This window comes from Petromyzon marinus, chromosome 13 (assembly GCF_048934315.1).
Source record: "Petromyzon marinus isolate PM22_M1 ecotype Great Lakes invasive population chromosome 13, UKy_Petmar_22M1.pri1.0, whole genome shotgun sequence".
Lineage (NCBI taxonomy): Eukaryota > Metazoa > Chordata > Hyperoartia > Petromyzontiformes > Petromyzontidae > Petromyzon > Petromyzon marinus.
Genome location: NC_133679.1, coordinates 12,509,993 through 12,523,440, shown reverse-complemented (window position 1 = coordinate 12,523,440; position 13,448 = coordinate 12,509,993). Strand labels below are relative to the sequence as shown.

The 13,448-nt window shown below is 46.4% G+C and overlaps 1 protein-coding gene across 1 annotated transcript in view; it reads right to left on the bottom strand.

The window, feature by feature from the left end:
* The window catches only part of LOC116942041 (atrial natriuretic peptide receptor 1-like), a 55,585-nt gene that overhangs the window by 5,421 nt on the left and 36,716 nt on the right, over positions 1-13,448 (bottom strand). The window contains exons 17-21 of the mRNA XM_032953579.2: positions 11,867-11,990; positions 7,499-7,567; positions 4,763-4,937; positions 2,586-2,684; positions 596-687 (exon numbers count right to left, since the gene is read on the bottom strand). Of these exons, the coding sequence (XP_032809470.2) occupies positions 596-687; positions 2,586-2,684; positions 4,763-4,937; positions 7,499-7,567; positions 11,867-11,990 (559 nt within the window). The remainder of the gene's footprint in view (positions 1-595; positions 688-2,585; positions 2,685-4,762; positions 4,938-7,498; positions 7,568-11,866; positions 11,991-13,448) is intronic.

The following is a 13,448-nucleotide window of genomic DNA, read 5'->3' as shown; positions in this document are numbered from 1 at the left end:
ATCAAACAAATCACTCGAGACACCGGTGTATGGCAGCAAGAGCTGTTTATGTGAATGTCATCGCAAGAGGTCACACATTTGGCGCAATGGTCCTTCGCTGACTATGCGGTATGAATGAGACATTGTCTGTGTTTTTTTTATATTCTCCATTTTACAATTATATTGTCGCCATCATTATTGAAATCAGTGATTTATCCTCACATTGAGAGTGACTAAAACACAAAGAAGCAGGTGAAATCCAATACCAGCTACACGTGCGCTTGTACAATTATTTTACCAAAATAAGTTTAGCGGTTAAAGTGGTCACCTGCTGAAACTAGCCATGTGCAGAACTCCTGCGTACAACACTGAGCCAGTTGTGGGAAATACACTGCATCAGAGCGCTACTCATTTTTGAACCCCCCCAAGGATGATGAGTTGAGTGGTACCCTGTCCAAGATTTGAACTCGCCGGCCTTCGAACTTAGAGTCACGTGCTATTCTAGCCACTGCACCACCCAGCCACACTTATTTATTTACTGTTACATAATGTGGTAATCTAATTTATGCAGTCTAAATACATAAACAATAAATCATCGCGTCCTTTTCAGCTTTACCTTTATGTCCACGTCCCCGTGTAACTGCACCACAAATCCTCCATATTCATCCAGGATGGCTTTTGTTGTTGAAGAAAGGTGAATTCTGTGAGCTGTAAAAAAAAACAACACCGGCCACGAGCAATAATCTTGCAGCTTTTCGTGTAACTCACCTGACCGAATACAGCGCCTGAAAAAAAAACTCCCCAGGAATCTCCATATATATAAAAGGCAAAGTTGTTATTGTGTGTCTGTTCAAAATGTTTAGCGTACTTCCCGACATGCAACAAACTTGAAATTTTCCATGTGGGTACTTTCCAGATTGTACACCATGCAAAAATTATTTTAATATACTTTTGTGGTTTTTTTTTGGGGGGGGGAGCTCAATTATGCATATCTTTTTTGCACGGCAAGTAAGCTGTGACGTCAAAGCTATCATGTGACCCGCGCATGTAGAAGCGTAACGCATTGTAGTGTAGTGGTTAGCGCGCCGCGCTACGAACCCGGCGACCCGAGTTCGATTTCCGCTCATGGCCACCACCGGTGACGATTATTTGAACCGGTCCTGGGCCTCCCCTAGGTCGACTCAGCCTCAAATGAGTAACTGGTGTGGTGTGTGAACATCGCCACTGGGGGGACAAAGGCGGCCGGGCCTGGTGAATCCAAGTCCCGGGCGAAGCCGGGTAGTAAAGCTAGTTATTAATAAACGAGGGTTACAACTGCAATTAACAATCACAGGCACAGCCCTCTTGAAGAACGAGTCCCGAGACTCAGTGAGAGGTTGGTCCGTGCATGGAGTAATTAATCGAGCAATAACGTGAGGTAATTATGTAAAAATATATATTTTTAAATAAAATATAATCATTACGTATTAAAGATGCGTTTCTGCGGCCACCTGGAACGCTCTTCCTTCTGATATTAGGAAGCCACTGGAGCTGTGCACTTTTAAATCTCGATAGCAAACTCATTTCTTTAGAAATGCTTTTTGTGTTTAGTTTGTTGTCTTTCCCACACACCTCCGGTTAGCACGGTTGGCTATGTGTGGTGTGAAATAAGTTTAGCACATACGCATAAAGTACAATAAATGAGGTCACTTGACAAAGAAGATGGAACAAAAGCTAAAAAGTGTGCGAGGAAGTATAGAGATATGAATTGCTTGGACTTACACTCAGAAAAGAGAAAGGATATGGATCCGGGAACAAACGCAAATCGGAAACATCATTTTGAAAATGTTTAGTAATTGGGCTTGGGCAAAACACGTCGCTAGAAGGGACGACAGTTGAATGATCCTCGTGACGAAATTGCAGCCAAAGAAGAGGATGCGCATGAAAGGAGACAGAGTGAAGGAATCGTTTTTTGTACCGGAGTGAGTAGGATTGCGGCTTCGCAAGGCTGCGAGGAACAGCAACACAAGTGGAAAGGCCTTCATCCAGCAGTGGATAGACCAAGGCTGATCATCAATTAAATTTTCCTAAGAAGGGATCACTGAGTTTGGAGCCTGGAGACTCAGTGAGGCTTTGATTTGGGATGTTTGACCACTTGCATTATTAAGGAATGTTTTGCCTATGCAAGTAAATGTCTGACAGCCATTCAATCATAGTGTTTTATTATTTTTAAAACGTACATTGCACTTCGGGTGATAGATTTCATTTAAAACTGCATCCATGTATAATAAAAATCAGAGCATCCATGAAATATGAGGATGTGTTATGAAATTGCGAAAACATACAGCAAATAAATAATTGAAATATAACCTAAATAAAATCATCATGGGCTGCCAACGGATAAAATAACCCCAAAAGTTATTTCTGAAAAAAATAAACATTAATCAATCGAGCTGGTAGTGGCACCCATGCAAAATGAATTAAAATATAAATTTCAAAAATATATAAATATTTACAATTCACCAACCCAAAAATAAACTTCAACTGCATTACATTTGACCCACACGTGTGGGAAATGCGTCGCGTGTGTCATTAACAATGGGCAGCAAACTTCTGGCTCCACCTACCTTCTCCCTTGGCCTCCATGCGCGATGCGGTGTTCACCGTGTCCCCGAACAGACAGTACCGTGGCATCTTGAGCCCCACGACCCCAGCGCACACGGGGCCTGGACAGGAAAGTGACGATCGTCGTGGTGCCGTTGGTGTCTGTGTACCCACACACCGTGTATACACTGTGCGCACCTATAAGAATCCTGACTCATCAGTTTATTTTTTGGTAAGTTGAATTTCTTTCGCACCGTACGTAGACAACCATGCTAATCGGAGGTGCGGGGACGGAAAACTAACTAAAATTGTCGTGTAGGTATGATGTCAATTGTTCAACTAAAACCCTCCACCACCCAACAGAGGCAATAAAATGAAGTTGTTACGTGGGAAAATATTGTAAATGATTTGGTTTTTCACCAAAACCGGAGGAGGAATGTTTAAAATCAGGAAAATGTTGACAATGTTGTAGTTTTTGATGGCGATTACAGCCAGCAGTGGATTCACCAAGGCTGATCATGAATTGAATTAATGATCATCAGGTGTTAACCTACACGACGATCTAACCCAAAATTAACTAATTACAAATCATCATATTTTGCTCGTGAAAGGACTCTTATAAGAATTCTACCCGTGCCTTATTCTGGCTATCTTTCTTGCTGCTTTCATCAGCGTATGTGTGTGCGTGTAGACCGTATAGGTGCAGCCCTGCAATAGCTTTATTATGCTCCTGCTGGTGAAAGAGCCTCCACTAGAGGCCAGTAATCTTGTGAGAGGTGGGAGTACCCACACATTACCCCACTACACACGACCTGCCAATCGACTAACTTTTCATACCGCTAAGGTGGTCATAAAAACCTGCCCATTATTGCAAATCCCAATTATATTTATTGTACCGTACTATTGATCCATCCACACCAAACCCCCACTGCCTACCTCCACGCGGGCTTGGCTGCGCGCAAACAAAAAATACAAACTTTAATTCCAAAACGAGCTTTGGCGTACGGTGACATCCAAACGCCGAGCGCGGCGGTCAGCACTTCCTACTGAGCTACGGCAACGTTGAAAGCCATTAAAAGAGGCTGTGCCCTCCTCCTGTAGCATTTGGGTCCCGTTGCTTCTCCCTCCCCCCCCCCCCCAAACTGCGTAAGACGTGAGCTGATCAGCCGGTGGTTGAGCTCAAGCCTTCCAGACAGGCGTCGCTGTGATGCGTGTGACCATCGCATGCACGCACGCACACCAGGGGGTGGACACGCGCACGCAGTCTGCACGCGCGTGCACGCGTTGCCCTGTTTTGCACGTGGGGGCTGGAGTAAAATACGCGTCTCCTCTCCGGGCACTGAGACCCCGGGCTCGCTTTCAGCAGCCTGCATAAGTTACGAAACTATGGGGGGGGGGGGGGGGGTTGTTCTTGCCCAAATTAACTTAGAATGTTGGCGAGTTGTAAAGCGGCATATCTTCTGCCAGACCGGGTGTACAATACATTATTTCTGACAGCAGGAAGGCCACACCAGCAACCGGCACAACAGCAACGGCAACAATAAAAGGGCACGGTGCGACTCGGTGGTGCGGTTGGCGGACCACACGGAGATGGAGCTAGCATGTGCGTAACACACCTCATATCATTGGGACAATGAGTTTCTTTCGGAGGCAAAAGGTTGCCATGACGCTTATCAGAGCATTTTTCATACATCGTGCCGTGAAAACCTACATCAACACCACCAATACATTACATTTTATTTCACTGCATGTACCGCATTGTTAGAGAGAAATTGGGTCTCGGAACCAAAGCAGCTTCAAGGGCCCTAGATATCAGGGGGGGGGGGAATTGGATCCACCAAATATCGATTGAGTGCATGTACATACAGTACACGTAATTTCACCGGCTTCCACCACTACATCTCCATCTTACAACTCTCCCACCTCGCCGTATCCCTCTACACCACCTGCATCGATCCCGCTATCTTTTGTGTGCATCACTCTTCGAACCACATCTCTGCTCGCCTACATCTCTTCTGCCGAATCTCTTTTTCTTCCTACGCCAACCTTCTGTTATCTTACTCGGTGTGGGGGCAACCCCCACAAATAACTTCTGCTTACAGACCACCACTGGGCTCGCACCACCCGTCGCCTACCTCCCAACTTCAGTGTCCCTCCCCGCCACCCACAAACGCGCCCCACCACATCGCCGCCGCTCTACCGGTGTGGATGCCGATGCGAAGCAGCAGCCTCTGCGCGGGCCGGTGGCGGATGTGGAAGCAGCGCACGGCCGAGAGCAGCGCGAGCGCCATGCGCGCCACTTCGATGGCGTGCCGCGTGCCGTTGTGCACGGGCAGCCCCGACACCACCATGTAGGCGTCGCCGATCGTCTCCACCTGGCAGCGTGTCCAACAGCGCGGTGGGTTATTGCTCGCTCCCCACCCCTGCATTTCAAATGAATCATTTTTTGTTTGGCGTCCTTGTGGAGAATGTAAATGACGACACAATACGTCAACTTCGCATGTCCGTCTCGCTACATGACAAAAAAAAGCACTTCTTACACAATCATCAGCCGTACGGCCTTCCGGGAGTACGCTTAATTTAGGCAGCATTGTCTCAATACGAGCAAACTCTGCTCCGATTTCGGCACTCAAGTGTCTCATCAGCAGTGTCAGACTTGCTTGAATAACAATAGATCACGACGTTTCGATCGCTACACAAGCAATCGTCATCAGGTGGGACAACCACAGCATGAAAAAACTGCTACTTCAACTGCCACTTCAGCAGTTTCAACTGCTACTTCAGCAGTTTCAACTGCTACTTCAGCAGTTTCAACTGCTACTTCAGCAGTTTTTTCTTGCTGTGGTTGTCCCACCTGATGACGATTGCTTGTGTTGCGATCAAAACGTCGTGATCTATTATTATTTTTCTATCTACGTGACTTTACCGAAAGAACCAAAGAGTACGGATTCCTGCAGTCACGAAAGCTTCAAATCAAGATTTGCTTGAATAAATCTTGAACTTCCATTTTTTGAGGCAAAGACGTTTTGGGGTCCCATGCCTGTAAGATTGAGACTTCACGAGCATTGAATCAAGCAAGCCTGACTGCCAATGAGAGCATGTATGTCGAAACCCGGCCATTTATTTATTTGTTCATTTATTTGTACTTTTGCTTTTTCCAGTCATTCATCTAAGCTGGTGGTGGCGGTGCTGTAGAGTAAAATAACGGGACGTTGAAAAAAATAGTGCCGAAGCCAATCGCTAAGCCGACGCACGTGTACATCCATGTTGTCAATCCACTGCTGAACGAGGGCCTCCCCACACCATGCCAGTGGCGCCGCTGCAGTTGCACAGCCTGCACATTCGACACTCTTCTGAAATTCGTGGTCCGCCAGGAAGTGTCTAACTGTGTTGTTGGCCTGACTGGTTGTGCTTCACATAATGTTTTTTAGGTTTGTTAAATTCTCGTCTCTCATCTCTTTTGTTGTATTTACCTCCGTGATTTGTTCTTGACACCTCATGAAGATCGCTTGTGTTGTGATCGAAACGTCGTGATTGTCTTGTTTTAATATAATTTTATTGTATTTCCACATACATGACTTTACCGAAAAAAAAACCAATGAGTAATTCGAAAGCTATATTCATGGGAGGAAAATCTGCGATCCTCCAAATATGGGAGGTGATTTGGGGTTTTTTGTAAGATGTTTTTTTTCTCGGTGGCTCCGATGCCCCACCGAGTGCCCACCACCCCCAAAACCAGGGCCCATGGCCGCTGTGGATGCCGGGATTCAGAGAGATTGAGTGCTCCTTGCCCTCCACCCTACAGGGGCCTCATCGTCCGTGAGCCCTGCCACGAGCGCTCGCCGTCTGCCAAGGAAAGCTCTGGTAACCGAATACAAAAATCGTTAAGTGAAGGGGAAAAAAAAAGTTGGTTCCTTGCCGTGTGTTTTTTAAACCGTCCACGTGGAAAAGTTCTTGCCTTCAGGTTTGGCAGGAGGGTGAAGCCCTCATTTTCCACCTGCCTCTGAACCACACTACTGCCATCACCTCCTCTGTCACTGCCTCTTCACCACCGACACCTTCGCAATCAACCCCTATAACCATCACCACCAACACCACCACTGTTATTACCTCCACAACCACTCCACCACCATCTTCACCTCCTCCTGTACACGCATCTCAACCCTGGCCCCTCTGGCTACTAAAGCTCCCACTCCATGGCCACATTTTCATTCCCACGATCACCACCAATACTACAACAATCGCCAGCATCGCCACCATCGCCACCTACATGACCACCACTACCACCACCACGACTGCCAACCCCATTGACAACTGCCACTACAAAAATAAATCCCCATCTTGGTTGATGGTGAAACAATTGGGCTTTTAGGCCAATGCATGTATGGCAGTATAGAAAGTAGGGTGCTGCTGAGCGGTCTGTATGGATGTTTGAGTTTTATCCTCTCCTGCGCGATAGTTTTCTTCAGGCACTCCGGTTTCTCGCCGTCGCAAGGTTCACGTGCCTGCTGATTGCGAGGCATCCGCTCATTTCCTTTCATTACACGCGAGGTTTAAGGGTCCCCACATTCCTGATGAATACAGGGAAACTTGGTAACACAGACAGCCACACAGACGGACAGTTGTATATAGAGATGGACAGACGTGTGGGCATAAGATACAGAGCTGTACAATATTGACAGACAGACAAATGTGCGGACAGAACAGGTGTATGTCTGCCCGCCTCACAAACTGGCAGACAGACATCAGATGGAAAAAACAAACCCAGGGAGACGGGCATGTACACATACAAATAAGCAAAATAAATAGATTCGCAAACAGGCAGAAAGGGCAACAGAATGAAACAGGCAGGCACGGACACGGAGAGAGAGAGAGAGAGGGCAGATGCACGAGCAGACACGTTACCCGCAGACAGAGGGCGCAATGCGAGGCTCACCTTGTACACATCGAAGTTGTCGATTATTGCGTCGAAGCACGTGTAAAGGTCGTTCAGGAAGGCCACCACCTGGGAACAATGGCAAGGACACGCGCCCGAGTGAGGGATTAATTAAGGCAGGACGTGCATTGAGACGAGACCGTCTCCACTCATGCCCATTAAAGGTCCTGTCTGAACACAGCGGGATAACATCACGTCTTTATTTGGGTTTCCACATGGCAAGAATTGACACGCGTCCAGTATTGACTTTGCTAAGTCTGTTTGTTTTTGTAAAAAAAATGTACTTCGAGTTTGTCTGAATGTAACGTTTGCAGGGTTTTTTATTTTTTTCTAAAACGATGCCGTCGTCGCGGTTTGACGGAGCGCCGAAGTGCAGCGTCGTCACAGCACGAGCGTCGTTCCGCTTAAAAGACGTCTTCTTTGGTTCTTTCGGTAAGGTCACGTAGAATGAGAATGAAATAATAAAATAACACAATAAAATTCTCACGACGTTTCGGCCACAACGCAAGCGGCCGTCTTCAGGTGAAAGGTACAGACCTGTCGGGACGACAGAGCCTCAACAGGGTCTTCTTTCCGCGCTGATTCGACCAAGCCCGTTCCCTTGGCTGTGGTTTCGCCGTCGGGACGACAGAGCCTGTACCTTTCACCTGAAGACGGCCGCTTGCGTTGTGGCCGAAACGTCGTGAGAATTTTATTGTGTTATTTTATTATTTTATTCTCATTCTACGTGACCTTACCGAAAGAACCAAAGAAGATGAATCCTTGCAGTCACGAAAGCTTCAAATCGAAAATTAAAAGACGTCGTCGTCGCTGCCGCCCGTCGCCCTTTGAGCCGCAAATTTTTTTCAAGGCTTCGTCAGCGTCTCAACATACTAACAGACTCTTTTGGATATACATTTATCTTGGTAGCGCTGCAATAGATTTCATTTTGTTGAGCAGGTAGACTCGCACGCCAAGAATAGGAAAGTATACAAACTCATTATGTATTGTTGTGGTGCAATATTGGTAACAGCACGCATATTCTGACCTCTGCTCGGTGTCTCCACGTGGAAATACAATACGCAAATATCTTTAAGCCCAATGATCCCTGGGTTTTCTACACCAAAATATTAGCCTGCAATATTTGTTTCAACAAACAGATTCTGGACCGGTTTCGAAGCTTCTGGGTGTCATCATCAGCAGAGTTGGGCTTCTTAAGCAAATGCTGCTGGGTGACTGACGTTATTGGCAAGAACACTCCATCTCAATGAATGAGGCAAAGTGTATGTGAGAACTTACCCAAAAAAGCTTACGTGTTCAGCTTATGGTAGATATTTACTTTAAAATGAGGCACCATGCCAGGCCGCTGAAGAGGCCTCTATTTTACTCAGGATGATTCGCCTGCACGAATAAATGTGGGCACGGAAACGCGCAAACGCGGTCGCCTTTGTCTTCCCAATGGCGATGTTTACCACACACTGCACGAGGTACTCATTTGAGGCTGAGTCGACCTCGGGAAGGCCCAGCAATGGTTGAGATTATTGTCACTGGTGTTGACCGTGAGCTGGGAATCGAGCTCTGGTCGCCGGTTTTCGTAACGTTATAACATGCATTTTGACACGCGCATTCAACACACACTGACACCCATGGGCTCACGTTTTAACGCACGTGCTGCAATTGAATGCTGGTGAGCAGAATACACTTTTACTTTTTCCTAACAACATTTTTTTTGTCATTCTTGCTGAAGAACGCTACCGAACTGGGCACTGGTGTTTGTCAGCTGTGTGCTACATTTCAGAGAGAATGGTTTCAGGGTTTTGTAGTTTCTGTGAAAAACGTGAAGTGTCCTCAGATGGACGGATGGACGAGTGTAATGTTTATCCAAGCACATGTGTGATGCAGCGATGACACTATCGCCCAGGCACGGGCAGGGATACAAAACAATGAACGCCTCTGATGTCACCGAAGCCATCCTCACAAGTTGCCGATGGGATCTCGCACACTCTGAACGACAATGCTGTTTTTTTTTCAAATCTATATTAAGCTTCCCCAATTTCTTTTAGTTTATGGAGTATTTCATATTTTCATAGCAGCACAAGCTAGTTATTTTATTTTACTGTACTCTGGTGTGAAAATAATCCCTGTGGTTTCATTTTAGAGTAAAAGTGATGATACCAAAGCGTATTGAAACATGATGTGTTTATAAGGGTCACGAATTAAAAATATTTAACCAATAACAGCTTAAAATTCTATTCGCATCTCTAGGGCAACCCACGTGCATATAAATGGAAATAAAATAGCCTGGCTTTCGTCATAAAATTATATTTCTTGGAAAATTCGATTCTATTCTTGCCTATGACAATATATTCAGGGGCTAAATGCCAATTTCGAGGTCTGCTGGCCACGACGAGAGGGCTTCAGCAGAGAGAGTTTGTGGAGTTTTGCTGTTTCTCCTCCTCCTCTGCTGAAGGAGCGCAGACCACAGTGGGGTTACTGTGCGGTCAATAGTTTGTGTTGCACGGTCACGGTTGCACTGCTGTGGCTCGTCTTTAATTTCCCATGAATGACGGAGATGTGCACATTGTCCTGTTGATGTTGTGATGCGGTTGATGGTTCCATCAAGGGCAGTTGCATTTCCTAAAGAAGATCAGTCGAACAAAAAGTCCCGATCTTCCTTTCCTCTCTGTGACAGCTAATGACCTCTTGTTGCTATAATTATTATTTACTAACCCCGTTGTATAAAGTATAAATTCGCTGATGCAGCGACGTTATTCATTATACATGGGAATATGCAACCATAAAAAACCCTAATATAACATTAAATGCAACAACATAAAAAAAAACATAAAGCAAAATAAACCAAACCAGTTATTATCCGTTTGTAAAATTAACATCTGATTGCAAATTTTTTTTAGTAGAATATTGACAAATGTGGCCTCGGTGAACCCAGATTAACATGGGAAGGCTCCAGAACGACAGCGGCCGTAGAGTATGCGGAGAGTTAATGAACTTCACAGGTTACAAAAAAAACCTTCTCATTCTCTGGTGCTGCAATATTGAGCCAATCAGTGGATGAACCTTTGTTGGATAATAAATTATGATAGTTTACTGTTCTTTGTCAATCCAATGCCAGATAAAGCCATCCCCATGTCAGTCATGGGGGTTGTTTAACCAAACGTGACCACACCGTGGCCAGGAATCAAACCTCCAGCCACCGGGTTCATAGTGCAGTGCACTAACCAGAGTGCCAACACTATACCACCCCCCTCCCCACGTCTTCATTATTAACTACAAACGTTCTCATCCTAGGACAGACACCTTTCCAGTCAGCATATATATGAAAAACACACGACATACCCGATCGTGAACTGAACAGGCAGTCCGTTCATCTTTGAGCTTCAGTTCTATAAAGGTCAGCTTTTGTTTTGGCCCACTCACTGGATCACTGGGTCGCTGGCTCACCAGTAGGGGTACGGCCACCAAGACCCGGCTACAAAGACATCCAGTGAGCGTCAGCCAAGCGCCAGGGTCCCGTCAGACTCCGTGGAAGTGAGAGTGGCCTACCACAGGTTCGTGTGATGTCTCCTCACGCCCGTGTCGATCAACGCAACATGCGTGGCCCCAAGCACCGTATCACTGGACTATGCAAAGTGCATACAATTAGAAAACCCTCGTGTGACATTTACAAATTTGTTTGTTTTTAGAATGACAACATCAGAGGTAATTTAAATACATCATTGAACTTCTGTTCTGTATCTGCATGTACAAAATAAGAGTCCTTCCGAACTAATACTAGCCACAGCATTTGTTTAATCAAGCAAACTCTGGACCGGTTTTAACTTTTTGGGTCTCATCAGTGAAGTGACGTTTGATTATTAAATACTGTGTGGTTGCCCCAGGGGTTATTGATCAGACCACTCCCCCTTCACCACGTGGCACAAAAAGCTATTGGTATCTGAAATTTGCTAAGAGTGACGTGTAGCTAGTGGTCCGGGTGAGTGGTTGTCGTGTGCGAGTGAGACATGGCGAGTGACTGTGGTGTGGTGGATGGATGTGGTGAGCGGACTGTGGTGTGTGGATGGTTGCGGTGAGTGGATGGATGTGGTGAGCGGACTGTGTTGAGTGGATGGTTGCGGTGAGTGGCACCCGGTGAGTGGTGAGTGGCCCGTGGTGAGTGGATGGATGTGGTGAGTGGATGGATGTGGTGAGCGGACTGTGTTCAGAGGATGGTTGCCGTGAGTGGCACACGGTGAGTAAATTCGGAGTGCGGATGCGGCGAGTGGACACTTGTGGTGAGTGGCCTGTGTTAAGTTTATGGTTGCAGCGATTGTCCCGCGGTGAGCGAACTGAAGAAGCACGCGATGGGATCTCGCATGGCGCGGTGAGCACCTGCATGGGCGTGCTCTGGGCCGACATGGCGGTGAAGCCCACGATGTCGCTGAGGTAGATGGTGACGCTGTCGAACGCCTCGGCCGGCACCGTCTCCCCGCGCTTGAGCTGCTCAGCCACCGAGCTGTGGCCACACGCGAGGAGTGCCCCAGGGCCGGTTCGCCGATCGCCGATTCTCAACGAGCCCCCGCGCATCGATCCCGCGTGACTTGATCACTGGGACGCTTCATGAATCCCAAGCAACCTCAGAAATATACCCGCCGACTATTTGTTGTGTCTATATTCTCACCAGGAAGTGGTTAGTGTGCCTTGCCTGCTCTGGATTGGTTATCACATGGTACGGGAGGGCACGTTATTCCGTTCGCTGATGATGAGTATCATAATAATTTAAACTTGGAATGCATCGCATGGGATTCGCTCGCTCTCGAAGACAGGGAATATTTTTTTGTATGAGGCTCAAAGAGAAACCGCAGCAAAGCGGGGAAAAGCAGTTACATGGTGAGCTGACACCAAATACCATTTACATACATTTGTTTTTTGGGCAATAATTACATTAAATATGAATGACATGTAAACACTCATTAATTGGCTGATAATACCTTACTATATAGAGGACCACAGAGCTTGGGTTTGAATTGGCGTAAGCTTACCATGTATGTATGAATGTATGTTGTACTTTTTTCACACTGTATGTAGCCAACTGTGCTAATTGGAGGTGCGGGGAAAAGAAGTTTTAAAGAAATTAGTTTTCAATCTCATCTTCTTGATTTAAGCAACAACACTTACTGGACACATTATATTCTGAAATACCGCGTTTTTTACCCTGTATGCGAGGAAACCAGAGAAAATCCATATATCCTAAGGGGTGACATTGAATGTATCCATCTCCTGGTCAACTCACAGCCCCATGCTTGCCTACAACACCTGGCAAATCCCGGTGGTCACCCATCCGAGCACTATCCAGTCTCAACACTGCTTAGCTTCCGATATATTTGACGAGATGGAACGTGTTCCGGGTGATTTGGTCGAAAAGGCGTTATCTGCACATGGTACCCGCTAAAATGGCATCTCTATTGCCTGCGGAAGAGGTAGATGATAAACGGGATGCACCGTTTTCAAAAGGAACAGATCGGCTTTATAATTGAGAAGAGACAGATAGGAGAGTGTAAAAGAGCACTCGATTCACGGCAAAAGCTAAATCCACTCATTCCTCGTCATCGCGAGCCTGCGTGTCTCATGACTAACGCACAGCAGCACGCAGCGGGGAGGCTAAGGACGTACTTGTGACGTCAGTGTGCGGATCGCCAAGCGGAGAAGTGATTTATTATTTATAGACGCAGCGCAGATACTGCACGTAACACCCCGGCAATTTTCTACTCGCGTGCTCTTGATGATAATAATAATAATGAATTGACAAACGTGTTGCCGGCTCTCAGCCACCTGGCTATCAGTCTAATCAGTGCAATAGCCCACTGGAAGATGGTCTAATTTCCTCCCTTAGATTTAATATTTTTTTGCTCTTCGGTGCATGAAGGTTTAACTGGCCCTTGCCATCCGCGATCTGTGCAGTGGTCAAGCCATA